The sequence below is a fragment of the Crinia signifera genome, chromosome 11, assembly GCF_055691185.1.
Source record: "Crinia signifera chromosome 11, ASM5569118v1, whole genome shotgun sequence".
Taxonomy (NCBI): domain Eukaryota; kingdom Metazoa; phylum Chordata; class Amphibia; order Anura; family Myobatrachidae; genus Crinia; species Crinia signifera.
The window spans coordinates 122,140,705-122,167,707 of NC_139227.1; the positions used below are offsets into that span (position 1 = coordinate 122,140,705).

A 27,003-nucleotide genomic window follows, 5' to 3' on the forward strand; every position below is an offset into this window, starting at 1 on the left:
GGACCTTCGCAGTCTTCTTCTGCTTTGTGTCACACACTTTCCTGTGTGCGCGTTCGCCCTGATTTGTGCTTTTTTAGCTGCAGTGTTTTTGTAGCGTCCTGTACGATGGCAGTTTCCTCTTTTACTGGGCTGTGAAAGTGATTGCGTGATCCTTACAAGCTGCGCAACATTCTAATTTGGCTCTAAATCTAGTTTAACTTCGTTTTATTTAACATTTATCATTTGCATATTCTCTGGATGAATATATCCGAATACAAGAAATCTTCCCCTGTGCTGTGAATGTACCGGCAGATCTATGAGCAGTTTGTACGAGGAGGGAGATTGACAGCGGTGACCAGACAGATTCTGCCGATCATTTCCCTATTGCGTCCTACACCATGTAGTGACCAGTTCCATCTGCTACAGGCCCTGGTGCCTCTGCGGCAGATAACCGCGGTATTTGGTTTTGAAAATCACATTTTGCAGCTCAGAAAAGGAGAATTGCTGATCTCTAACTGGTAATAGACCCCTCTGTCCTATAGGGGATATTAATGATGTCTACCTGTTAACGTGCCGCTGTTTTTATATGTTTGTTCACATTGAAGGAGAGAACTTTGAGCAGACTCCGCTCAGGCGCACCTTTAAGTCGAAGGTCCTGGCGCGGTACCCGGAAAACGTGGAGTGGAATGCGTTCGACCAGGATGCAGTGGGCATGGTATGTGCATGTGTGTGCTGTTTGCAGCGATCTTGGTCTTACGATCTGCCCATTATAAAGTCCATATATGTCCCAGTGCATTAGCCCAAACTGGAATTACCCCAATAGCAGCACAAGAATGCTACCTATAACCCTCTGCACCCTTACATTGGTTGTGAGATCTCCACCATTCTATGTAAGGCCTGATTCAGAGATGTGCACTAATATCGCCGCAGCTATGAATGCGTCCGCATTGACTGTGCAAAAATATTCAAACCCGCAGCTGCCTGGCCTTGTATTGAGGAGCCCGCCGGTGGCTTTGCAAGTTGCAGAGATGGCCTACAAGGACGCAGCATCAGCACCAGATCAGTCCATTATCGAAATGCTGAGTAGTCACAAGGTCGCACAGCGTGGCTGCAGAGATTAAGACGATGGAGTCATCGCAGCTGTGTATGGGTTTGCCCTCAAAGGCTGAACACGCACCAAAAACGATCACCACCATTCCCCATAACCATTCCCCTAAACTATCAGTCAATTTGTGATTAAATCCTCTCTGCGGCCACCAGTGCAAGACACGGCACTTGCACAGTCAACCGATAATCGCATAGCCATGTAAAAATCTGTTTGGCATCCATCTCTGAATCGGGCCAATAGGAGGGGCGCCTGGTGTCCTGTACTTGAGGACCAGTTAATACAGAGAATTTGCTTATACCCCTCTCAGATCACTCACTGCGACTCTGACCTGGGTTGGCAAGCTTTACACTGTGACGCGGGTGCAGGCTCTCTTCCCATGTTGTACACGAGACCTGGATGACCCCGGTTACCTGTTTACACTGTACCATGACTCTGGCAGTTCCCATGTCCTACAGTGGCTGCTGCCCGGGTTGGATTGAAGGGTTATTTTTTTTTTTTGGGGGGGGGGGGACGGGACCATTTTACAGTGAGCCATGACCTGGGTCAACCCAGCAATAACCCAGGCACTGTGACTGTCTGATAGGACTGCAACCAAATAATATAAGGCACTAAAGGATCAGTAACCATTGTGTTACCCTTACAGCTGTGTATGCCCAAGGGTTTGTCCTTCAAGACTCAGGCCGACTGCAGAGACCCTCAGTTCCATTCCTTCATCATCACGCGGGAAGATGGCTCTAGGACATTTGGGTTCTCCCTCACCTTCTACGAGGAAGTCACCAGCAAGCAGATCTGTAGTGCCATGCAGACCCTGTACCACATGCACAATGCGGAATATGACATCATTCACACGTCCGTCACCAACGGCGGGGACGCCACCATCTGCACCGAGGACTGCAATGACTCTTCTGTCACCAAGCTGCAGAGATTTAACTCCTACGACATTTCTCGCGATACTTTGTACGTCTCCAAGTGCATCTGCCTCATCACCCCCATGTCTTTCATGACGGCCTGCAAGAAGGCCCTCGAGCAGCTTCACCAGGCCGTGACCTCCCCGCAGCCCCCTCCGTTGCCGTTAGAAAGCTATATATATAATATCCTCTACGAGGTGCCTCTACCTCCAGCGGGAAGGTCCTTGAAGTTTTCAGGGGTCTATGTGCCTATAATATGCCAGAGGCCAAGCACCAATGAGCTGCCGTTATTTGACTTTCCCGTGAGAGAGGTTTTTGAACTGCTTGGTGTAGAAAATGTGGTGCAGCTGTTCACCTGCGCTCTCCTGGAGTTCCAGATCCTGCTGTACTCCCAGCGTAAGTGTAGGGGGGCTGTCTGCTTCTTAGGGGTGGCGGGGTGCAGTTTGATGGCTGCGGTAAGCTTTTGAGTAACCTTCTTTATTAGGGTCTACTATCATCTCATCTGCCCATCTGGTTCCTGTCTGTGCAGCTCATGTCGTATGGGCTGGTTTATGTTGTAGGCCCATTATTAGAACTGACTCAGAATTTCATATGTTTTTATTTTGTAGATTTCTGATTGACACATTGGCCCTTATTCTGGTTCACTCGCAAAGTCAAATTCCTTCTCAAATGCACAAAACCATGTGCACTGCAGGGGGGCAGATGTAAATTGTGCAGAGAGAATTAGATTTGGGTGGGGTTTTTCTTCAAAGTTAGATCTATATTGCAGTGTAAAAATAAAGCAGCCAGTATTTACCCTGCACAGAAACAAAATAACTCACCCAAATCGAATTCTCTCTGCACATGTTACATCTGCCCCACCTGCAGTGCACATGGTTTTGTCCATTTAAGAACGAGTTTGCCTTTGCGAGTGAACCAGAATAAGGGCCATTTTGCAGTTAGACCTATTTCATAGCGGGGTGAATGCCTAAATGCGTGTTTTCTTTTCACACAGATAACTAACAGACTGTTAAGTTTACGGTGTCACTTTATATCCAATCAGAGCATTAGAAGATTCACACAACTAGACTAACCGGCAGCCAATTAGAGCATTAGAACATTCACACGACTCGACCAACCTACAGCCAATCAGAGCATTAGAACATTTACATAACTAGACCAACCTGCAGCCATTCTGAGCATTAGAACAACAGGGCTAAACAACCCTGCAGCCAATCAGAGCATTAGTACACCCATAGGACTAGACCACCCTGCAGCCAATCGGAGCATTAGAACATTTACATAACTAGACCACCCTGCAGCCAATCAGAGCATTAGAACATTTACATAACTAGACCAACCTGCAGCCAATCAGAGCATTAGAACATTCATATAACTAGACCACCCTGCAGCCAATCAGAGCATTAGTATTTTTGTAATGTTAGAACACAAGTTCACTGAACCAACTCCATTAGAAAGGACATCAGATATGTGAAATACGTGTAATATAATAACCACTTTATGCAGAAATATAACATGGGGCTTAATTTTCTTTAATTTCACTCCTAGCCTGCAAACCCTTAGCCGCTCTCCTGGTGGAGACTTCGCAGTTCACGCACTAAAGACGTTTTCTGAACTTGCAGATTACCAGAGATTAATGACGGTGGCGGAGACGATCACCGGCCTCATGTTTCCGTTCCAGTGGCAACACGTGTATGTCCCGATCCTCCCAGCCTCGCTTCTCCACTTCCTGGATGCCCCAGTGCCATATTTGATGGGTTTGCACTCCAACGGGCTGGATGACCGGTCTAAACTCGAGCTGCCGCAGGAGGTAGGGAAGGGATTATGGGTCTGTGTGATGTCGCCACTATAGGAGCGGGAGTCGCTGGAATTTAATATCACACGTGCGATCAGATTCAGGATCGACTCGAACGGCAAGCAAAACGCCTTTGATTTGGACTATATAGTACAGATCTGTGCTCTATTGTCTCGCCTGCACAGTGTATTTTTCTATTCAATTTCAATGCGGCTGAAAATTGCTTAATGTCCATTTGATTTTGATTATATAAGCAAAATTGAATAGAAAAATAGACCAAATTGCACAGTGTGTAGGGGGCTTAATGCTGTGTACACATGGTGCGATTACCTTGTTATTCTATCTCTATTCGATTGGGATTGAATCGCACGGCAAGCCAAATGCACGCGTTTGGTTTTGACTATATAGTACAGATCTGTACTATAGTCTTGTCTGCACTGTCGATTTCAGCTAAAAGGGAGGGCGCATTGGCATTGAATCGAGATCAAAAGCTTAAAGCCATGTTCCATCTCCATTCGGTGTCTTATGCGATACCTATTCGATTTTGGCTGTATAGTCCAAATCGAATGGCTAATCTCACCATGGGTGAAATGTAATAGGATGAGAGTCTCAAAAAGTTAGAGATTTTGTAAAAAATGTCCATTTATTTTTTAAAGCGCCAATCATTTACACTGCAAAACCAGTTTCATTTAGCAGGGTAAATGATTGCCGCTTTAAAAAAAAACCTGAAAATTTGTTACCAAATCTCTCACTTTCTGATTCTCTCACCCTATTACATTTCACCCCATTGCTGTCTCAGACCGGGTGGCAGACATTTATAGAACTAAAGATGGCACCATTTTAGAAATGTTAAGTTTGGGTTCCAGGAATGTGCATCTGTGTGCTGTGTGTGTGTTGGGGGGGGGGGGGGGGGGGGGGGGGAGTTGATGTGTTGTTCTCACTCAGGGGTCCTGTTTACAAAGCCTCTTCGTATAACAGAATTCCCCTAATGGATATAAGAGCACAGTTTGTCACCCTGAGAAAGTGGCCTGCAATTAGCTGCCCCGAATAATTCTATGATTGTTCCTGGGCTTTCAATGATTCCTTGTCTGCGGCAGTCACACACAGCCGGGCCTTTCATGAGTCCTCATAAACACAGAGCCTTTTATGGCTGCATGGCCCGGAGCTTCCTAACTGGCTGTCTCTTCTCCCTGTCGTGTCGGCTCTGGTTTACAAACATATAAACCTAAACAGGCTCTGTAATTGTGAACAGTAGTTCCCAACCCTGGTCCGCAAGGGCCCCAACAGGTCACATTTTCCGGGTCACCCGACAGGTGCACTCATTACTCACTGACACATTTTATAAGCTCCACATGTGGAGCTAATTATTTCACTTGTGATTCTGTGTGGAGACCTGGAAAATCTGCACTGTTGGGGGTACTATGAACCAGGGATGGGAACGACTGACATAGAAATTAGACAAATGATGGTTGTCCTGTAGGTTAAATCTCATGCTTCATCCGTGCTGTCTGCAAAGTTGCCTTCTTGCCGTCATGTTGACTTTTGTCAGCGCCACAAAATTGTCCTTATTGGTTGTACGTGTTTTACTCTCAGGCCAATCTTTGCTTCGTGGACATAGACAACCACTTTATCGAGCTACCTGAAGATCTCCCTCAGTTCCCAAACAAGTTGGAGTTCATCCAGGAAGTGTCCGAGGTCCTGATGTCCTTCGGGATTCCTCCAGAGGGGAACTTGCACTGCAGTGAAAGCATCTCCAAGTTGAAGAGCATCAAGGCTGCGGATCTGGGGTCGGACAAGAAGAACGGGAACCTGGCCGGGTCACCACTCAACTCCTTTGAGCTTCTGAAGGAAAACGAGACCCTGGCACGCATACAGGCTCTAGTGAAAAGGACGGGAGTGAGCTTGGAGAAGGTCAGACCCCTACTAGTGTCTACTTTGGTCAGCGAGGGGCCACTGTCTTGGTGTTGGGAGTTTTTAGTTGGGAATAAGCTTCCAGGACTATATATTAAGAGCTTGTGTATTATTTTGTGTTTAACTGAAGTTATTATTGGGGCATTGTTAACTCTGTTTCCTCCCCCCCCCCCCCCCCCCCCGCTTTAAATGTCCCATTTCCTTTTCTACAGGTGGAGGTTCGAGAAGAAACCACCAGTAAGAAAGACACCAAGTTCCAGTGTGAGGAGGAGGAGCTGCATGTTCACCGGTTGAACATACACATCCGGGAAGTGTTTGCAAACCGTTTCACCCAGATGTTTGCCGACTACGAAGCGTTTGTGATCCAGCCCAGCCAAGACAAGGAGTCCTGGTTCAGTAACCGGGAGCAGATGCAGAACTACGACAAGGTAAACCAGGTGTAGGGGTGGCAGGGTTGGATTGGGAATTTGCCCTATGTACTGCTTATCTACAAACCAATATTTACAATGTTTCTCATTGAAACTCCAAATTGGCAATTTGCATATTTCTGTAGACTCCTCGCACTTCTGACCGTTACTCAATAACACAGATGTGCAGAAGGTTTCTATTGCTCCATTAGATGATGTTGCTGGGGTGATCCCCAATATTGGGTAACTCTAAGCAGGACCAAGCCCAAGTGGCAAAACTCGTTTCTTCCTTACATCATTCCTGCCAAGTAGACTGAACCCTTCAGCCGACACGGGACCCCATCAACTGTACTTCCTACAGGCACTTTACTGTACTACTGATAGTGCATGTTCTTACTCCTGCAGTGTCCTTGATATTGGGTAATCTAGCTTCCCATAGGATAGCAGGACTACCAATCATAAACTACCTCTGCACCAGAAAGACAGAGGGGGGGCTGTTTTAGCAGGGCCCCGCTAAAGGGGAAGGGTGCATTTTGCCCTCTAAAGCAGCCTAGTGTGAACACTACGTAATAATGTGTTCCGGCAGCCCTACATCGGAACATCATGTAAACTAGGGAACGACAATCGGCGCAGTTCAGACCCGGTCACACAGCCGTGAATTCGCAATGACCAGCGTTCAGGTAGACGACTCTTCGCTTGCAAATTAATATACGCGCTGTGCGAATGGACATATCTGTCCGCAGCTGTGTGAATATGTCCAAATGCCATCATAACGGCTCAGCATCAAAGTTATTTACTGGTCATCGCAGGGCCAGAGAATTAATCGGCGGTGTGATGAAAACAGGAATATCTGTCCTGAAACTGACGTCACACACCCGCCCCTTGCTAAGGCACGCCTGTGTTTTCCCTGTCACTCCCAGCGGTGTATTATCCCTCATGTCTCTGTCATGTACCCCTTTTCTCTGCGCAGGCCTCGTTCCTCTCCGACCAGCCAGAGCCGTATTTGCCTTTTCTCTCGCGATTTCTGGAAACGCAGATGTTCGCCTCCTTTATCGACAATAAAATCATGTGCCACGACGAGGACGACAAGGATCCCGTGTTACGCGTGTTTGACGTAAGGGTGGACAAGATACGACTGTTAAATGTCCGGACCCCAACCCTACGCACATCTATGTACCAGAAATGCACAGCGATCGAGGAAGCGGGTAAGCAGAACAATACATTGTTTGTCAATATTATGCTGGGGCTCTATTGGAAAACCTCTTTGGAACAACAATCCAGCATTCTGAGGGGGTAATTTGCACCCTTTCATACACATTCAATGTTAAATACTTCCGGGACCCGCTGCCCGTTTAATTTATAATCAGTGGAATTCGGCTGAATTGCCTTATGAACGGCAACTTCAGCCGAAATCTTCTGTACGAATGAATACACCACTGATCGAACCCAGCCGTATATGACCATAGTGATCTATCTGATCGGCTAATTCATACTGCTGAATTCGGCTACGAATTTAGCAGTAAATACGACCTGATTTTCCAGGGGGGGAAGGGCTTGCTGGACCCTGTAGTTCTACACCGCCCAGGGATGCTGGGCACAGCCCTGGCCGAGGGTCCTCTGTAGTTTTTTTTTTTTTAAATGATTTATTTTCTATTTTTAGAATAGAATTTTTAGATCTAGCTGATCCGTGCGATGCTTCATGCTCATCCGTATTCGGCAGCAAAATACAAATTACTTAACCATCGGAAAAAAAATTGATTCCAGAGAACACGGCAGCTTCGTATAAGAGCTGTAGTCTCTGTTCGTATTTTCGGCCCGATTAAGGCCGATCCCTTTAGTACACGGGTTCGACGTAATCGGCCTTCTTAGTAAATTTCCCCCTGAGGATCTTCCTAGAGTGGGCGAGGACAGTGCCGGTGCAAGGCGCCGAAGCGTCCCGGGGAGGGGGGGGGGTGTGGGTGTCGCGCCCCGGGGGGGGGCGCGCCCCGGCGCTCACCCGCTCTACGGGTGGGGGGTGGGGAGGAATACGGCCGCCGTGCTGCTCCTGGGGGGGGGGTGATGTGTGATGCCGCCGGCGGCGCGCTGATCTGGGGGGGGAGAGGGATACGGCCGCCATGCTACTCACCCTTCAGGAGGAGCTCGGGTGACGGTCTAACTCAGTGGGCGGGAGGGAGAGCTGGAGGTCTGGCTTAGCGGGCAGGAGGGAGGGCTCCCTGCACTGTGTGCAGTTCAGTCCCGGTGCATGTTAACTGACATTTTCCTCCACCCGCACCGTGTACAGCCGCTCAGCCGGGCAGCATCTGAGCACTTGGCTCACCTTCAGACGCTGCCCGGCTGAGCGGCTGTACACGGTGGCGGGTGGAGGAAAATGTCAGTTAACATGCACCGGGACTGAACTGCACACAGTGCAGGGAGTCCTCCCTCCTGCCCGCTAATCCAGACCTCCAGCTCTCCCTCCTGCCTGCTCCCAACTACCGCCCCCCAGTGGCCGGCGCCCTAGGCAAATGCCTAACACTGCCTAGTGGTGGCACCGGCCCTGGACGAGGATGCTCTCGGGACTCTCTAGTTAAATGCATTCCTTATATTGAATTGATTAAAAAGTTTTTGCCCATTTTTTTTTTTTATTACATGCATGTTCACACATCCTCATTTGGGGAGGGGCATCCGAGATCCCTCCGTTATACTTTAAAAAAAAATTTTTTTTTAAATTGCTTACAATTTTATATTAAAACTAATAAATGTTCTTTCTTATTTTGTAATGTTGATTTGTTCCCAAAATCGGTAATCAAGGAATCCCAACCAGGTGTTCAGGATACCTACTTGACCACAGATGGCTTAACTACTGCCCTGCGTTCGTTAGGGCTCCACCAACCTTTTATATGGGTGTGCCCACTGTTTTTGTTGACACGTCCATGAAACGCTGGGGGGGGGTGGGTCCACCCTGGAACTGTTAATCAGGCTGCAGGCGTCTTGGCAAAGGAAAAATGTGCTGAAGGCGCTGCAGCCATGGCCTGCACATGGGCATTCCAGACTATGTGCATGTGCAGGAGGGCAAACATCAGAAGAGAGACCAAATTCAGACCTGTGCGTAAAGGTCTGAATCAGCCCCACTGGACTTCTTAGTGCTCCTTGAAAACCAGCTTTGGGAACCACTGTAACCTATATACAATGGATAATATAGAGTTTTCTGTTCTACAGTAAAGGCCATAGAGCTGCGACTGTCCAAGATCGATCACACGGCCATCCACCCGCACCTTTTGGATATGAAGATCGGACAGGGGAAATATGAGACCGGGTTCTTCCCGAAGCTGCCAGTCTGATGTGCTGTCCACTGGGCCGGCAACCAACAAGTGAGGGCGATGATCTGTTTCTGTCCGCTAATTAATAATAATCTCCCTCCCTCAATCTCCCGTTTGTTTGTTTTTTTAAGCGGCAATCATTTACACGGCAAAACCAGTTTGATTAAATGATTGCCGATTTAAAAAACCGGGGGATTCTTACCAAATCATTCACTTTCTGAATCTCTCATCCTATTAAATTTCCCCCAATGTGTTTTATTGCTACTTGTGCGTTTTGGCTTTTAGCTAGTTCTTCATGTTTGCGTTTCCCGCAGGTGGACGAAGAGAAATGCGCCGGCGCAGTGGAGGCGGAAGGACAGACAGAAGCAGCACACCGAGCACCTTAGGCTTGATAACGACCAGAGAGAGGGTAAGTGTCTGACCACTGTTAGCGTCTGGCGGCTTCCACGCCGAGACATCCAGCTCTGTTTCCTTCATTACATTTAATCATTATTATTCTGGTCTTTCGAAATTTGTAGCTACTAACTGACATTTTTCTGAGATGTTTAAGCTGAGGGCGAGCGACCTGGAGCCATTGTGGGTTTATTTGTGTATAGTGTAATGATCAAGCAGACAGAATGATGTGTATGAGAGACTGTGATAGACCCTGCAGGGGGGGCTGAGCTACAGAATGATGGCGGTACCATGTACTGTACATACAGGATAGTGGTACCATGTACTGTACATACAGGATAGCGGTACCATGTACTGTACATACAGGATAGCGGTACCATGTACTGTACATATAGGATAGTGGTACCATGTACTGTACATACAGGATAGCGGTACCGTGTACTGTACATACAGGATAGCGGTAACTGGCGGTACCATGTACTGTTGTACTGTACATACAGGATAGCGGTACCATGTACTGTACATACAGGATAGCGGTACCATGTACTGTACATACAGGATGGCGGTACCATGTACTGTACATACAGGATAGCGGTACCTGATTCTGTAGCGATCGGTCCCCAGCATCCACCTCCGGTTCGGCCCTGCACATGCACATAGGAGAAGATCCGCATGTGCAGGGCCGCTGTGCAAACGCCTTCGGAGACTATCACAGTCGCTGAGGCATTCGCACAGGGGAGTGGACAGTAGGTGGACAGGGGGTTGGCGCATGGGGATGCCCAGCATTTCCTGGGCATCCCCATGCGTACATAGGCATTTCAAAATTTACATGGGGTGGTGCCCGCCTCGTTCTCTGACATTTCCGTTCCTTCGCCCGGTGGGTGGTGTTAGCACGCTCACTAAGCAGCAAAAGTCCGGTGCTTAGCGAGCCAAGCTGAATCGGGCCCATTGTGTGTTAGGACACAGAAAGCACACTGCTCATATACCAGTCACTTGTACACATATAGTGCGGGAAGATGTGGACGTGGCTTTCCCCCGAGTCTTGTCTCCTTGGTTCTAGTTTTTGCGCAGTTCCATCCTCTATGGAATCTCACTGATGCTGTTGCGTCTCCTGACTGCTTTGTATTTTCTTCTGTTAATATTGCGGAATCTGTGCTGCCTTATAAATAGTGATAGTAATGAGGCGGATGAACCCTTCGGCTCTGCCCGACCGCTTCTCCGTCTATGCTTTGCCTTAATAATAAACCCCAGTGTTTCCATTCCGCAGAAATACATCCAGGAAGCACGAAATATGGGGAGCACCATCCGCCAGCCCAAGCTCTCCAACCTGTCTCCATCCGTTATCGCCCAGACCAACTGGAAGTTTGTGGAAGGGTTGCTGAAAGAGTGTCGGAATAAGGTGCGGTACTCTCATCGGATTGTTTCCTAGGCAACAGCCTCCCCGCTGAGTATCCAGTAATGTGTTGCATAAGCCACAAACCACACTTTGTATTTGTCCGGATCCGGATGATCGGTCTGCACTGTAAGCAGAAGGTTGCCATGGCAATAGTTGTCACATAAAAGGTTTTTTCTTTACCTTTTCATACATGTGGGACACTGCTGGGAACGGTAAAGTGTGACCAGCACAGTGAGGCGTCGGGCACGAAGCATGGCAAGCGTATGCGGTACATTCATTGTCCACGTGATGAAATCTACAAATTGAAAGCGAAAAAATTGTGTAAAACTCAGGTCTGGTGTGTCTCGGTGTTTTTGCAGCTCACAATGTACGTCTTATTTGCATAATGGGTACTTGTGTATTATCTGGCGCCTGATTTTTTAATCGAAGGGCAAAAAATCGCATCGTATGCGATGCGATTGGACCCGATTTTTAATTGTGCAGGCACCCAGATGCCTGATTCCTATGTTAAATGCCCCCCAGACCCGATTTTTTTATTGTACACCCACCCTGATAGGTAATTACTATGTTAAATGGCCCCCATTGTTAATGGCCCCCCCCCCACTATCAACGCCAACCCGAAGCGTGGCGAGTGCAGCGGTACGCGTCCTCCGACCTTTTCATACCCCCACTATCCACGTCAGCGTGGAGTTGATTTTATATAGTGTGGCGAGCCACCAAGCCCGAAGCGTGGCGAGCACAGCGCATTACTTCACATATATTCCGCGTCCCCTCGCTGCTCTCGCCACACTATATAAAATCTACTCCACGCCGACGTGGATAGTGGGTTCACATAATCAGGATGGGTGTACAATTAAAAATCGGGTCTGGGGGTGCATTTAACATTGGAATCGGGCATCAGGGTGCCTGTACAATGTAATATCGGGTATAATCGCGTTGCATCGCATGCCATTATAATGGCATGCAATGCAACACGATATTAAAATTGTATACTCTGCCCGGGAAAGCCTCAAACCGGGTCCCATCGCATCGCATGCCTTAATTAGTGGCATGCAATGCGATATATCGGGCGCCGTGATATTACACAAGTACCGCATAATGAAACACTTCTCAGGCCAAGTCCTGTTGTGCTGCATCTGGGACTTGTAGGTGTGTAAGATGCTCTGTAAGTCAGGACACATCTGTGCTTCCCTGGGACGGTGTCTACATGAACAGTTCAAGCTGTTCACAACTGGTCTTTTCTTACAGACCAAGAGGATGCTGGTGGAGAAGATGGGCCGGGAAGCTGTAGAGTTAGGCCACGGAGAAGTCAGCATTACAGGGGTGGAGGAGAACACGTTGATTGCCAGCCTTTGTGACCTCCTGGAGAGGATCTGGAGCCACGGTCTCCTGGTTAAGCAGGTTGGTTCTGATTCCCCTTGTGGTAGATCTTGCTGTGTCCCGTCTTGCAGAGACGTCACCTATGTTCTGCGTTTGTGCTTCAGGGGAAGTCTGCCTTGTGGTCCCACCTGTTACAGTATCAGGACAACCGGCGGAGAATTACAGCCGGCAGTTTTGGCCACGCAGGTAAGGAATATCCGTCACATTCGTATCTGAATGTTGTATTTGTTATTATCCATGTCACTTTCGCCTCGTTACTGCTGCAGCTTTCACGTCTCTGCTTCCATCTTTCTGTGTCTCTTACTGGTGGAATTTTACATTTACCGCCCGAGCGATAATTAATGTGACACTTTTATAATGATGTAATCACCAAAATGCCACTGGTATCTTCTATGACCGAGGCTGAGAATTTGCCGCTTTGTTCTAGAATTGTTTTTAGATTCCGAGAGACGGAAATCTGACCCCAATCCTGTGATGGCGCCGCTGAAGATCTCACTGGTGCAGGACATGCTGTGAGTGTCAATAAACTACATTAAGGGAACAGTAGTCTCAGTGGTGCGGGACATGGTCAAAATCTCATGCACATTGTACAAGTGTGTACACACCATAATGGTGTCAAAATCTCATCTGGATCTCATGCAGATTGTATGGGTTGTAACCCCTGCGATCCCGATGCGCGGTCCCTTATCGCGGCCTGAAAGTCTTGGCTGCATAGACTATATAGTGCAGATCTACACTATATAGTCTGAATTGTACAAGTGTGTGTCCCCATGTGGCTCATGCTCTCCAATCTGCTATTTCCAGACACATCCAGAACATTGGAGAGATCAAAACAGATGTGGGAAAGGCTCGAGCCTGGGTCCGATTGTCCATGGAGAAGAAACTCTTGTCCAGGCACCTGAAGCAGCTTCTGCTGGATTATGAGCTTACTAAGTAATCACCAGTGTCCTGCATTCTGTATATATCCTGCATTATATCACAGAGTAACCATTATCTCCTGTTATATAGTCATCAGTGTCCTGCATTCTGTATATATCCTGCATTATATCACACAGTAACCATTATCACCTGTTATATAGTCATCAGTGTCCTGCATTCTGTATATATCCTGCATTATATCACAGAGTAACCATTATCACCTGTTATATAGTCATCAGTGCCCTGCATTCTGTATATATCCTGCATTATATCACACAGTAACCATTATCACCTGTTATATAGTCATCAGTGTCCTGCATTCTGTATATATATCCTGCATTATATCACACAGTAACCATTATCTCCTGTTATATAGTCACCAGTGTCCTGCTCACACAGTAACCATTATCACCTGTTATATAGTCATCAGTGTCCTGCATTCTGTATATATCCTGCATTATATCACACAGTAACCAGTATCACCTGTTATATAGTCGCCAGTGTCCTGCGTTATATCAGACAGTAACCATTACCTCCTGTTCTATAGTCGCCAGTGTCCTGCATTATATCACACAGTAACCATTACCTCCTGTTCTATAGTCGCCAGTGTCCTGCGTTATATCACACAGTAACCATTACCTCCTGTTCTATAGTCGCCAGTGTCCTGCATTATATCTCACCGTAACCATTACCTCCTGTTGTATAGTCACCAGTGTCCTGCATTATATCACACAGTAACCATTACCTCCTGTTCTATAGTCGCCAGTGTCCTGCGTTATATCACACAGTAACCATTACCTCCTGCTGTATAGTCGCCAGTGTCCTGCGTTATATCACACAGTTACCATTACCTCCTGTTCTATAGTCACCAGTGTCCTGCTCACACAGTAACCATTACCTCCTGTTCTATAGTCACCAGTGTCCTGCATTATATCACAGTTACCATTACCTCCTGTTCTATAGTCCCCAGTGACCTGCATTATATCACACAGTAACCATTACCTCCTGTTCTATAGTCTGACATGCACTGTATCCTGCTTCGTGTCTGTCTCCTAGGAAGCTGTACAAGCGTTACGCCTTCCTGCGCTGTGACGATGAGAAGGAACAGTTCCTCTACCACCTCCTGTCCTTCAACGCTGTGGATTACTTCTGCTTCACCAATGTCTTCACAACTATTAGTGAGTACACATGGCACTGACCGTGACTCTGGCTCCTAGACACTACACGTAACACGTGACTCACGGGCTCCTAGCCACTACACGTAACACGTGACTCACGGGCTCCTAGCCACTACACGTAACACGTGACTCACGGACTCCTAGCCACTACACATAACACGTGACTCACGGACTCCTAGCCACTACACATAACACGTGACTCACGGACTCCTAGCCACTACACATAACACGTGACTCACGGGCTCCTAGCCACTACACGTAACACGTGTGAGACTGACCTCTTCTCGTGTCTCCTCAGTGATCCCCTACCACATTCTCATCGTACCCAGCAAGAAGCTGGGGGGCTCCATGTTCACAGCCAACCCCTGGATCTGTATCTCGGGGGAACTGGGGGAGACTGGGGTTCTTCACGTTCCCAGGAACATCTTGGAAAAGACCCATGAGGTTGGTTGGGTTTCTTCATGTTAGCACGTTTTATGGTGGCACGGTTTGGAAGTCGGACATTTTTCTGTAGACACATGTTGTGCAGGATCTGTGTTGGGGAGAAGCATGGAGCGCAGCCAAGCAGAAGACATCGTGTGTGACCCATGGGAGCGTGCATTGTTCCTGCACACTGTACCACATAGACAATATGTTCACATCTGGATGACTGCCAACCGTGCCGATGGTCGGGGCAATTTGCCTTCTCCCCCTCGGACCATCATAGATAGCCGGTACATAGTACATGATTTAATGAATAGTAGAACGATCGCTTGTTCTGTCCTTCATTATTATGCATAGCCTCACATCTGATATACTCTGATTGGCCACGTGCTAGATAATGCAATGTGGATCTATAGTTGGAATGAATGCAGCAGGTTTGAAAATGTGACAGTTAGTAATGACTGCACCTGTGCACCAGCTAGGTGATCTGGGACATGTGACAGTTAGTAATGACTACACCTGTGCACCAGCTAGGTGACCTGGGGAATGTGACAGTTAGTAATGACTACACCTGTGCACCAGCTAGGTGATCTGGGGAACGTGACAGTTAGTAATGACTACAGCTGTGCACCAGCTAGGTGATCTGGGGAATGTGACAGTTAGTAATTATTGCACCTGTGCACCAGCTAGGTGATCTGGGGAATGTGACAGTTAGTAATGACTACAGCTGTGCACCTGCTAGGGGATCTGGAAAACGTGGACCATTGGTAGATCTCGAGGACCGGTTTGGACACCCCTGCACTAGACGATGTAGACAATTTGTCATTCCAATCCTCCCAGAACCCAAGAATTGCAGCCACCTCCAGGCAATGCTCCTTTGCAACGCAGACTTTGGGCAGCCGCCTTTTGTGGGCCAAAAATCTGAGCTGTTTTTTCCCATCTTTAAAAGTTTTAAAAAAGCAGCCAACATCATCGAATGGCAATTAGTTGGGGAACTGACAAAATACAGCATGTAAGATCCCTGCCTAATCTGTCCTGATCATTTTTTGGGCAGAATTGCGAATTCCAAAATGTATTTTTCAGATATCCAGACCCGGGCATATTCAGATCATACAATTGCTCCAATAGCTGAGGAATGTGACCCTGGGGTCACCTAGGAGCGCTGGTAGGATAGAAGGAATATGTGCTTGTAGCAAATAGAAAAATAAAAAAAATATTTTTTAAAATTATAAAGAGATTCTGAGGGCTATTGCAGCTCCTTGGAAACAGAGGTTGTGTGCCTCTATACAGATAAAGCAATTCAAGGAAATTGCACGCTGCCTAGGCTGCATGCATACCCAAGGAGCGCAGTTGTACTCAGAAAAAAATAACAATAATAATTTTCCTTAATGGAATTATTTATTAAAAAACAATATATAACAATTTATACATAGAATAAAAATTCATTAGAAGTGCACTTCAAACATAGATCAGACAGACAGGACAAACAACATAAGACAAACGGCTGCTTGGCATATATGGTAACTAATATGCTTATTTCTCAATACAACACTGACAAGGCAGATTTGTGTGCATAGTTACCAGTCCTGCTCTTTAGATAGAGCTTCAAGCTGCACAGAAATGTCCCCACTCTGTGTGTGGTCAGGGCTCAGTCCTTCCTCTACTCAGCTGGATATTCTCAATTGCTGAGGAGGGATGCAGCTGCAGCCAAAGCAGTGTACCCACTTTGCAGACAATTTTTAGCAGCAGTATACAGGGGTCACTTTGCAATATCCTGGCATCAAACACAGCTCCAAAAAACGCGTTTCTCCGCCTCTTAGCAGTCATCAGCGGCTTCCTCAGTTTGTTAACAAACTGAGGAAGCCGCTGATGACTGCTAAGAGGCGGAGAAACGCGTTTTTTGGAGCTGTGTTTGATGCCAGGATATTGCAAAGTGACCCCTGTATACTGCTGCTAAAAATTGTCTGCAAAGTGGGTACACTGCTTTGGCTGCAGCTGCATCCCTCCTCAGCAATTGAGAATATCCAGCTGAGTAGAGGAAGGACTGAGCCCTGACCACACACAGAGTGGGGACATTTCTGTGCAGCTTGAAGCTCTATCTAAAGAGCAGGACTGGTAACTATGCACACAAATCTGCCTTGTCAGTGTTGTATTGAGAAATAAGCATATTAGTTACCATATATGCCAAGCAGCCGTTTGTCTTATGTTGTTTGTCCTGTCTGTCTGATCTATGTTTGAAGTGCACTTCTAATGAATTTTTATTCTATGTATAAATTGTTATATATTGTTTTTTAATAAATAATTCCATTAAGGAAAATTATTATTGTTATTTTTTTCTGAGTACAACTGCGCTCCTTGGGTATGCATGCAGCCTAGGCAGCGTGCAATTTCCTTGAATTGCTCCAATAGCTGCCTGAGTATGGGCCCAAACAGTCCCGATTCTTATTGTACCAGGGCCCCTTACACCGCTGAGCCCCAAACGCTGTTTCCTCATATCACACTTGCATTATGTATCTTTGAATGTTGCGCTTCTGCTGCTTGCCGCCGTGCTGAGGTCCATTATCCTGCGTAACATCTTCTCCTCTCTCCGCACAGTGCCAGAATCTCGGGAAGCTGACCACCGTGCAGATCGGACATGACAACTCTGGGCTGTACGCCAAGTGGCTGGTGGAACACGTCATGGTGCGGAATGAGATTACTGGCCACACTTACAAGTGAGAACCCTCTGACTGATTTGCAGTAATCTGAAAGCCACAGCTTTTACGCTATAGCCGGGTGACTGTGGGCGTCAGGGAAACCATGCTTCTTATTGAGACTCATTTCACAATGTAGCTTTCTCTGAAGAACAATCCCACAGATCCCCATTGTCGGCAAACAAAGCTTTTCGTCTGTGCCCCAAACCCCCCCGTGTCTGTATATTTGTAATCTCTGTGTCCACTGCAGTTGGTTACTGTCTATCTATCTGTTTCTTGCTTCTTAGCCACATAGCTCTTTATTCAATCTGTGTTTCTAGGTTTCCCTGTGGCCGCTGGCTGGGGAAGGGGATGGACGATGGGAGTTTGGAGAGAGTTTTGGTTGGGGACCTTCTCACATCAGCCACAGACTGTGAAGAGCGACCCTGCCGGACCCCCCCACTGCAACACTCCCCCGGAATGATCCGCAGACTTGTGGCAATATCACCCAGTAGTAGGCCCAGTAAGTGGGACCCCAGGGCGGTGCAGATGACCTATCTGAGAGCAGGCGGTGCAGCCGATAGTAGACTAACCGATCTGTGTAGTTGTCCCAGTATTTCAGATGTGCCCTTTCCTACTGTTGCTTCTGTCGTGTGAAATAGTGCGTCCCGTTGCTTGGACAGGGTAGGTAGCCTGCTGACACATAGACCAGTCTTTCCAGTTTTATGTACGGAACTATATTTGCAGCAGGTGGAGCAGCCTGCATTGCAGCATAATGCTCACATTGCTCGCCATGTCTTGCCTGCTGTATCTTTCTACTGCCTTGAAGTAGCTCAGTGTAAAGCCGGCCATACATCTGCAGATCGATTGTCAGATCCGGCTGGTTGGAACAAAAACCTGGTTATGGATGAGAATAAATGACAGTTGACCATTTGCTTTGAAATGCTGGAAAACTGGCAAAAACTGTCACTAATCCATTACCAGGTTTTTGTTCCAATCAGCCCAATCTGACAATCGATCTGTAGATGTATGGCCAGCTTTACTGTCACATTATATGTAATGAATTGCATAAGGTTCACTGAAGTCTTCTCCATCTTTAATTTCTGTATTTATGATGGTTTAATTTAGCACTGTCTCCTGCTGACCATATAAAGAGGTTAATAATCTAGGACAGTGGTTCCCAACCTTTTTTTTCTCCCGTACCCCTTGCTTAGGCTTTTCATTGAAGAGTACCCCTCCTCTAAATTTGAAATATAGACAGTACTTACAAGTGGAGAGGAAGTGAGCGGTATGCATATCCTTATATTAAGGAGTAATGGACAGGAATCGTGCCCTTCCATGTCTGGTCCCTGGCAGCGGCATTAATCCTACAGGTGTTAGTGGGAACCCTGGAGACAATACCCAAAGTATTGTCTCCAGGGTTCCCACTAACGCCTGTAGGATTAATGCCGCTGCTTCCTCCACCTGTGTCAGCAAAGGGCAGATGATTGCTGATGTCTGAGGGCCGCTGCTTCCTCCACCTGTGTCAGCGCAGGGCAGATGATTGCTGATGTCTGAGGGCCGCTGCTTCCTCCACCTGTGTCAGCGCAGGGCAGATGATTGCTGATGTCTGAGGGCAGCATGGGAAGGTCCCCGTGGATTGCTGGTCAGGCACCAGGAGACACTGATGATGCTGATGACACTGAAGACAGAACCGTGACAACATGGTTCTTCTCGATGGCAATGGGTCTTCTGCCATCGAAATACTTTTTTTCATTTCCGCCATTACCAATATTATTTTCAAGTACCCCCAACTGGTCTGCAGAGTACCCCCAGGGGTACTAGTACCCCAGGTTGGGAACCACTGATCTCGGATGAGACAAGTCTGTGTACATGACATGCAACACATAGTGCCCCCTTGTGGTGACTTCTTGCTGCTGTTTAGTGGTGATAGAGTGCCCCCTGCTGGATGTATGAATACACACGTGCAAAATTCTAACCTGCTGGAATACATTTCTAGAGTGTAATCCCGCCTTACGTATTAATGTGATCACTGTACGGCTACACATTCATTCGCAGCCGATAAAAGCATATCCAGGCTGAAGCTGACGTCACACACCCTCCCCTAAAACGCGCAGCCACGTGAGCGCTTTCCCAGACACTCCCAGCTTTTTCTATGGCGCGCCTGTGTGTGTTTTTGTTTTTTTTCCCACTCCTACTAAATGTCCAGTTACCTCCCCCGGACTCCTACGTTCAGCCAATCACCTTGTGAACAGGGTGCTTATAAAAATACTTGCAGGATATCATCGTAGGCCATGCGCAGTGTATCGATAATCGGCTGCCGTTCCAATGAGATCAGTTCTGAACCTGGCCCTTAGTGAGCTGAATAATGAAGCAGTAATCTGAAAATGACCTTGTGTCCCGGTACTTGTACCATTTACTGTCCTCATAGAGCAAAGATCGCTAATCATTGTAATGTTCTCTTCCCCTCTTAGAATTAAACACCGGGCAGATCCAGGAGGCTATAGGGGAAGCTGTGAATGGAATTGTAAAACATTTTCACAAGCCGGAAAAAGAGGTAACTTGGATTCCGCATGTTACAGAACTCTTGGTGGTCATGTGACAGTGGCGGAGTGACCAGCCTGGCTCTTGGTATCGCCCCACTCCAGGTCTGCTCTGGGCACAACATGGTTGCAGCACGGGCATTATTGGCGCCATGTTTCCAGAAATGCGTTTAAGGAGGCGGTTATATGCAATGTGTACAATAGAGATGTTGGGGTACACAGACTTCCCAATAATACGGTACATTGGTGCTTGTGTTACAGAGGGGTAGTCTGACCCTGCTGCTGTGTGGTGAGTTTGGACTGGTGTCGGCTCTGGAGCAAGTTTTCCAGCATGGATTCAAGTCTCCGCGGCTCTTTAAATGTATGTTCATCTGGGATTTTTTAGGTAAGAACCCCTCTCCGTGTGTGACACTCATGTGCTTTAAATATATCCTTTTATCTCTGCACTGTATCATCTGCTTATCAGTAAATGACATTTATTATTTATTTGACATCTGAGCAATGTACATTTTATATATTCCAATGTTCTAGTACAGTAAGTTATGCCAGGTCATAGCGCTGGTGCTGGCAGTGCCATTTACCGGTTGGTCAGTACTTGGCATTGGAGGGTGAGGGCTGGGTATTCTGGCCTGACCTCGCAGTGTTAGGGGGATGGGCAGCTATGGAACATTCCATTCATTTGTGTGTAATTTTTGTCAGGCTGTTATCATTCTAGTTGTTGCACTGTGTAATCTGCCTAGTTGTATGTTATTTTCAGTGTTCGGTATGGATACAGTATTGTCAGCCTGCATTGTGTATAGTTACGGTGTGCTGTTATCTTACATCTAACTTGCGGTTTGCAGAGAAAGCACAAGCACATTACAATGCACTTGATTTAAATGACCCGGCTCCGGACGAAGACTGGCAGCACAGGGCGCGGATCTTCAGCCGCTTCATTAACGCCATCAACAGCACGCCACGCAACATCGGCAAGGACGGCAAGTTCCAGATGTTTGTGTGTCTGGGAGCCCGGTGAGTGTGAACAACGTGTCTACCATCAGATGTAATGTCTCTGTTCCCTGGAATACGCACAGTTGTAATAATAATCTCCGGGGCGGTGTGGACAATGTATATAGTAGGGCTTAACAATTTTTTTTTTTTTTTAAATGTAGGAGCCAGACAAGCTAAAGGTGCCATACACAGTGTGATGGGCACCGTGCGTTTTTATTTAGATATATCGCATCTAGTTCGAAACGTATGCAGTGTGCTACAGCGGCGCGTGCGATACAATCTAGTTAAAAAACGACATGCTGCACATACTTTTCTACTGTGCGATGCACAGGAGCGCGCATCGCCTTGCATGGAACAAAATGTACCATGACTGTGTATGGGCACCCATAACTCACTCACAAATAAAAGCATGGGGGGGGGGTTGGTCACCGCCATTACAGGTCCTGCACCGCCGAGAGGGGTTGAGATGACAGGACGACAGAAGAGAGTAATGGAATGAGTGGAGGGGGTTAGGTGATGGGTGACAAAAAGAGGGTGGGGTCAGGTGACAGGGGGAGAGGTGACGGGATGATGGGGAAAAGGAGAGGGTGGGGAGAGGATACAGACGTCCTTCTTGCCAGCGGGTCTCCTGATCACTGGTGGCGGGTTCTCCATCTCCCTAGTGCTGGTCATTTGATCTCTCCAGCACCACTAGCCGCTGCTCCACTTCTCCCTGCTGATGCATTGCGTTGGATTTCATCTTGTCCGTGTGGCTGCTGCTCCTGGGAGAAGAGGACGGAACTTGTAAAAGTATCTGCCAGTCCTCAAACTGAGCGAGGAGAGGAAGGGCCGGGTACAGCTGCCTGCGCTGCCGCTGGTCCGTCAGGAGGGGGAGACGGGGGTCGGCCACCACTGCCCCCCTACTGCCGACCTGCCTACGACCAGATTCTGCTCCCTCCCTCCCGTACATGTCGAGCCCTGGTATATAGACTTTGTCATTAAGGCTTTCAGTGTATGAGGTAATTATGGAAGCAGGGAGATATGAGGTTATGTTCCCTCATTCTCCAGTGTGAAAGCAGCTGGCATGTACAAAGCTGTAACCTATGTGTAATCTTCCTTGAGAAGGTCAATGTCATACTATGTATAGATTTCTCTCAATGATAACGGAATCCAGCCATAGGGGGTGATGCTGCTTTTTAACGGCAAAATCCTATTTTTCATCCAATTCGTTGTGAGAAGCTGTAGCCTGATCATAAGGGCTGATGGCAGTTAGGTGCTGGATTTAACCTAATTATCCGTGTGGCCAAATGTACTCCGCTAATCCCCAACATCAGGCGCTATGAGGACAAAACCCATGATAAATTCACCACTACAAAGGGCCAGATGTATCCAGCTTCAAACAGTGATAAAGTGGAGAGTGATAAACAGCCAGCCTATCAGCCCCCAACTGTCATTTATCCCTCTCCACTTTATCACTTTTTGAAGCTGGATACATCTGGCCCTTTGTAATGGTTGGCAGATAGACTATGATCAACATGGTCAAAAGGATGACACGTCTTTGGTCGACACATGTAAGTTCGGCATGAGGTTTTTTTTCATTATTGGAACATTTTCCTCCTTTACCGCTCCACGTGACTCCGTTTGGTAAATTGTGCCGAGTGAAGAGAGTTGTCAGTGTGGATGTCGACATCAGAAACGCCCTTGTTCTCCTGGATGTAGACATTGTCCGCCTGACGAACCACACCTGTATTTAATCCGCAGAGATGCCCATTTCATGCAGAATCATTGGGTTTCGTGCATTACCAGAGGTTTCACCACGCAGGGTATTCACATGTGGATCTCCCCCTTACACCGCTCCTGTAGGAGTATAGTCATTACGTTTCGGTGACCCTCCATGTCTGCCGCATCCTTTGGCAAGGCACTAGGGGCCCGATTCGGACCTGCTTACTAGGCTGCGTGTATTCGCCTCCGAGAGAGCAGTTAAACGCCACCCCACCAAAAGCATGCCCCACCCTGCCGCCCAAATTGCTATGCTGCCAGCGGATGTGTACGCATAAACATCCGCCCGCGTGCGCCCACACTCTCCATCAAATGATTTGTGAAAATTAGCCCAGGACTTACGTTTAAGATAGAAATTGGAGGGAAAGAACAAGTTTGTCACGGTAGTGGTGCACCACAATATAATAAGACGACTTAAAAAGTAACCTTTAATAGTTTATTACATAAAAAAGAGGGAGCTGCGAAAATATGACAAACTACATGTAACATATAACAAGGACAAGTGAACAAATGGTGCAAGTTAAAAACTTGGGCTCATGCGGCCTTAAAAGGACTAGAAATAAGACAGACAGGGACAAGGAAGGCTGAGGGAGCGACCGCACGGCTGTGGAGGCGGGCGTACGCTTCGCAGTTCTTCTTCAGGGCAACCTCCACAGCCGTGCGGTCGCTCCCTCAGCCTTCCTTGTCCCTGTCTGTCTGTCTTATTTCTAGTCCTTTTAAGGACTCTAATGTTTAGCGTAATATTATATATGTCTGTATGGTCACCGTGTCGGCGCAGTATAAAGTGTTGAACGAATGCTAGCTACCCTCTTTAAACCGTGCAAGAAAGCAACAGGGTTTAACCCGTACTGTCAGATACAGCACTCAAGAGGTCCTAGCGGCACGTTCCACCCTACTGCCTGCCAATTCACACTACTGGTATATATACTGGCATATGTAAGGTGTTACAGCGTGACACAAGCCGTTCCGACCAGCCGTGCAGGGAACTACCTGCAACCCTGGTGCTGCATGCACGGGGTGTAGTTCTATACGGCATCAATTGACATATACTTAGTGCCTTAACTCTGCCGATACTGAAGGCCCCATAGCAATTGTATTCACCTGATATGCAGTAATCGTTGGACTCATTAATGTGAAACGGAGCAGTACACACCAGGCAATTTTTGCGTACTGCCCGATCCCAATACCACTGTGTCGCTCCGCCCAATGGGACCCGTGCGCTACACAGTGTGAAACATCTTCAGTATCAATCTATATATATGGAAATTCTGCATTAATTTGTGGTCCACGCTGCACCCTTTACTGTTTAATTGTAAACAGACATTGTGATACAAAATCGTAATATCTTTATATGGCAACATTGTGACCAGTCAGACAAAATCACAGACAGGGAATTACTTATGAATACAGCACGTCCCTCTAGTGGTAACAGGTGATCCAGCCGACACATAGGGAAGAGACGTTATAATAAAGTTAATAGGAATATAAAGTGCTAAGGGACGCCGCATGAGCCCAAGTTTTTAACTTGCACCATTTGTTCACTTGTCCTTGTTATATGTTACATGTAGTTTGTCATATTTTCGCAGCTCCCTCTTTTTTATGTAATAGACTATTAAAGGTTACTTTTTAAGTCGTCTTATTATATTGTGGTGCACCACTACCGTGACAAACTTGTTCTTTCCCTCCAATTTCTACCTTAATAATTTGTCCAGTGGTAGCACACCCCCGAGCATCATAAAGATACCCAATCACAAACTTAACGGGGGGCCTCTCTCCTCATTTCCAATTGTTCAAAACTGAGATTACCGTCCTGTGTGATTTGACCCACCAAACAATCCTTACGTTTAAGATGCCTGGTCTTTGAATTGGGGGTGGGCGCTAATGTCATGTGACCTCATGCACCCGCCACGAGCAGGCAGGAGAACACCTGCGTCTGCTGCGGTCCGCCCAGCGTTCCTATGAGCACGCCCACTGTTTTTGTGGGCACGCTTATGAAACGCTGGCTGGGCCCCAGCAAACGCCCCTCCCCCTGCCTGTCACTGAGGCTGCGGGCGCCCCGGCAAAGAGAAACTAAGCGTAAGTCCCTCGCAGCGGGACCTAAACATCCGCATGTGCAGACCAAAAACATTGGGGACGGGGACGAATTCAGACCTGTCTGAATCGGCCCCCTAGATCAGCGATGGAGAACCTTCGGCCCTGCGGCTGTTGTTGAACTACACATCCCAGCATGCCCTGCAACAGTTTTGCTATTTGCCATGCTAAAACTGTTGCAGGGCATGCTGGGATGTGTAGTCCAGCAACAGCTGGAGCGCCAAAGGTTCTCTATCCTTGCGCTAGATCATGGGGCAACCACCGAGGAGTGCCTAAGCAGCTCGCTAACCAACTCTTCCTTCTCCCCCCAGGGACCACTATTTGCACCATTGGATCGCCTTGTTGGCCGACTGCCCCATCATAGCACAAATGTATGAGGAGACTGCTTTACTAAAGGACCACACCCTCGTCAACTCATTAATCCGTGTGCTACAGATGCTGCAGGAGTTCAACATAACGTTAGAGAGTTCCCTCATCAAAGGAATAAACATTTGAGCCGTCGCCCACCCAGAACCCCAGAGAGATCTTATAGTTACTGTGCACAGAGCGGATCCTCCGCTGCCTCAGTCCGACAACGACCCGGAGCCGCGCCCTGTAATATACTAGAGAGTATCTCTTTTCTACAGTGCTTTATGACTTCTTACATCTTTCATACGAGAGAGCTAGTGAATATCGTACGGCTTATTATGAAGCTGTTCTAGTTACCGAGCCTTTAACCTGTCGCGTTCGCTCTGCAGATGGCGCAGCATCACGGTGAAGATTTTTTTTATTTTTCCCCCCAAGTCGTCTGTTACATTGTATCGATATTTGCTTTATCGGCACGTCATCAATTATTTGCTGTTATATAAAAAAATATGTATATGTATATTTTTAAATCTTATTGAGCTAGACCACAGTGTTACGGAATCTTGTTTTTTTTTTTTTTTTTCATTATTATTATTATTATCAGTATTAATTTCTGAGTGATGGAACGTGGAGAGACTTTATATATCGCTACACAAATGCACAGAATATGGTTTTAAATATGCTTTATTTTTTATTTATTTAACTATGAATGGCTTTCGTTCTCCTTATCACGCTGCAACCTGCACTACCCATAATGCTCGGAGTCTGTTCCCAGCGCAGAGAGCGTATGAAGGCGGAGGAAGCAGAGTCCCGCCTCCCCCCGTCGGATCGCCCTCTTGCAGGAGATTCGTCCTGAGCTCGCCCATCATACGGAGATGATGGCTAAACCTTGATTTATTATATCCAAGCTACTTTAATAATGCTGCTTTATGTTCCTTTGACATGCAATAATACAAGGACTTTCGGGGATCGGGCTGCTCACCCGCCTCTTACCCCCTCCTCCCCAGCTGGTCAGCCGACTCAGAAGCAAGAGGTGTTTTGCACAGATCAGGTTAAAAAGAAGTAAATAAATACATTTACACAACGCTGTGTGCTGGTTTCTGTTCTGTGGGTGCGAATGAAATTGTTCTAGTTAAAAATGAGACATTTGGCCGCTAAAAAGGAAAAAATGCAGGTGTACTCTGAATACTACACACTGCTAATCAGAATAATTACAGTGAGATCTGTAATATAACAACGTTCATTTGAGGTACTTAACATATGTTTGGCCACAACGATGCTAAGCACCTCAAACTCATGGGTAGATTTATTAAGCTCGGTGAAGTGATAAAGTGTCTGGTTTTTATCACTGGCCAATCAGCTCTTAACTGTCATTTTTCAAACCAAGCCTGTAACTTCACAGTTTGGAGCTGATTGGCCGGTGATAAAAACCAGACACTTTATCACTTCACCAAGCTTAATAAATCTGCCCCTGAATCTGTTATATTGCAGAGTTTATTATCATTTTCC

General features: G+C 47.1%; 1 protein-coding gene across 1 annotated transcript in view; it reads left to right on the forward strand.

Annotated features, from left to right (window-relative positions):
- DENND5A (DENN domain containing 5A) overlaps positions 1-26,578 on the forward strand; it is a 42,643-nt gene extending 16,065 nt beyond the window's left edge. Inside the window, 22 exon segments of the mRNA XM_083164616.1 lie at positions 585-694; positions 1,731-2,391; positions 3,618-3,805; positions 5,384-5,701; positions 5,914-6,129; positions 7,079-7,313; positions 9,307-9,419; positions 9,421-9,458; positions 9,722-9,813; positions 11,066-11,199; positions 12,445-12,597; positions 12,681-12,762; positions 13,004-13,088; positions 13,381-13,509; positions 14,551-14,672; positions 14,971-15,116; positions 17,691-17,809; positions 18,109-18,290; positions 20,242-20,324; positions 20,572-20,695; positions 21,153-21,321; positions 25,461-26,578. Of these exon segments, the coding sequence (XP_083020742.1) occupies positions 585-694; positions 1,731-2,391; positions 3,618-3,805; positions 5,384-5,701; positions 5,914-6,129; positions 7,079-7,313; positions 9,307-9,419; positions 9,421-9,458; positions 9,722-9,813; positions 11,066-11,199; positions 12,445-12,597; positions 12,681-12,762; positions 13,004-13,088; positions 13,381-13,509; positions 14,551-14,672; positions 14,971-15,116; positions 17,691-17,809; positions 18,109-18,290; positions 20,242-20,324; positions 20,572-20,695; positions 21,153-21,321; positions 25,461-25,644 (3,683 nt within the window). The 3' untranslated portion in view covers positions 25,645-26,578.
- The last annotated feature ends 425 nt before the right edge of the window (positions 26,579-27,003 follow it).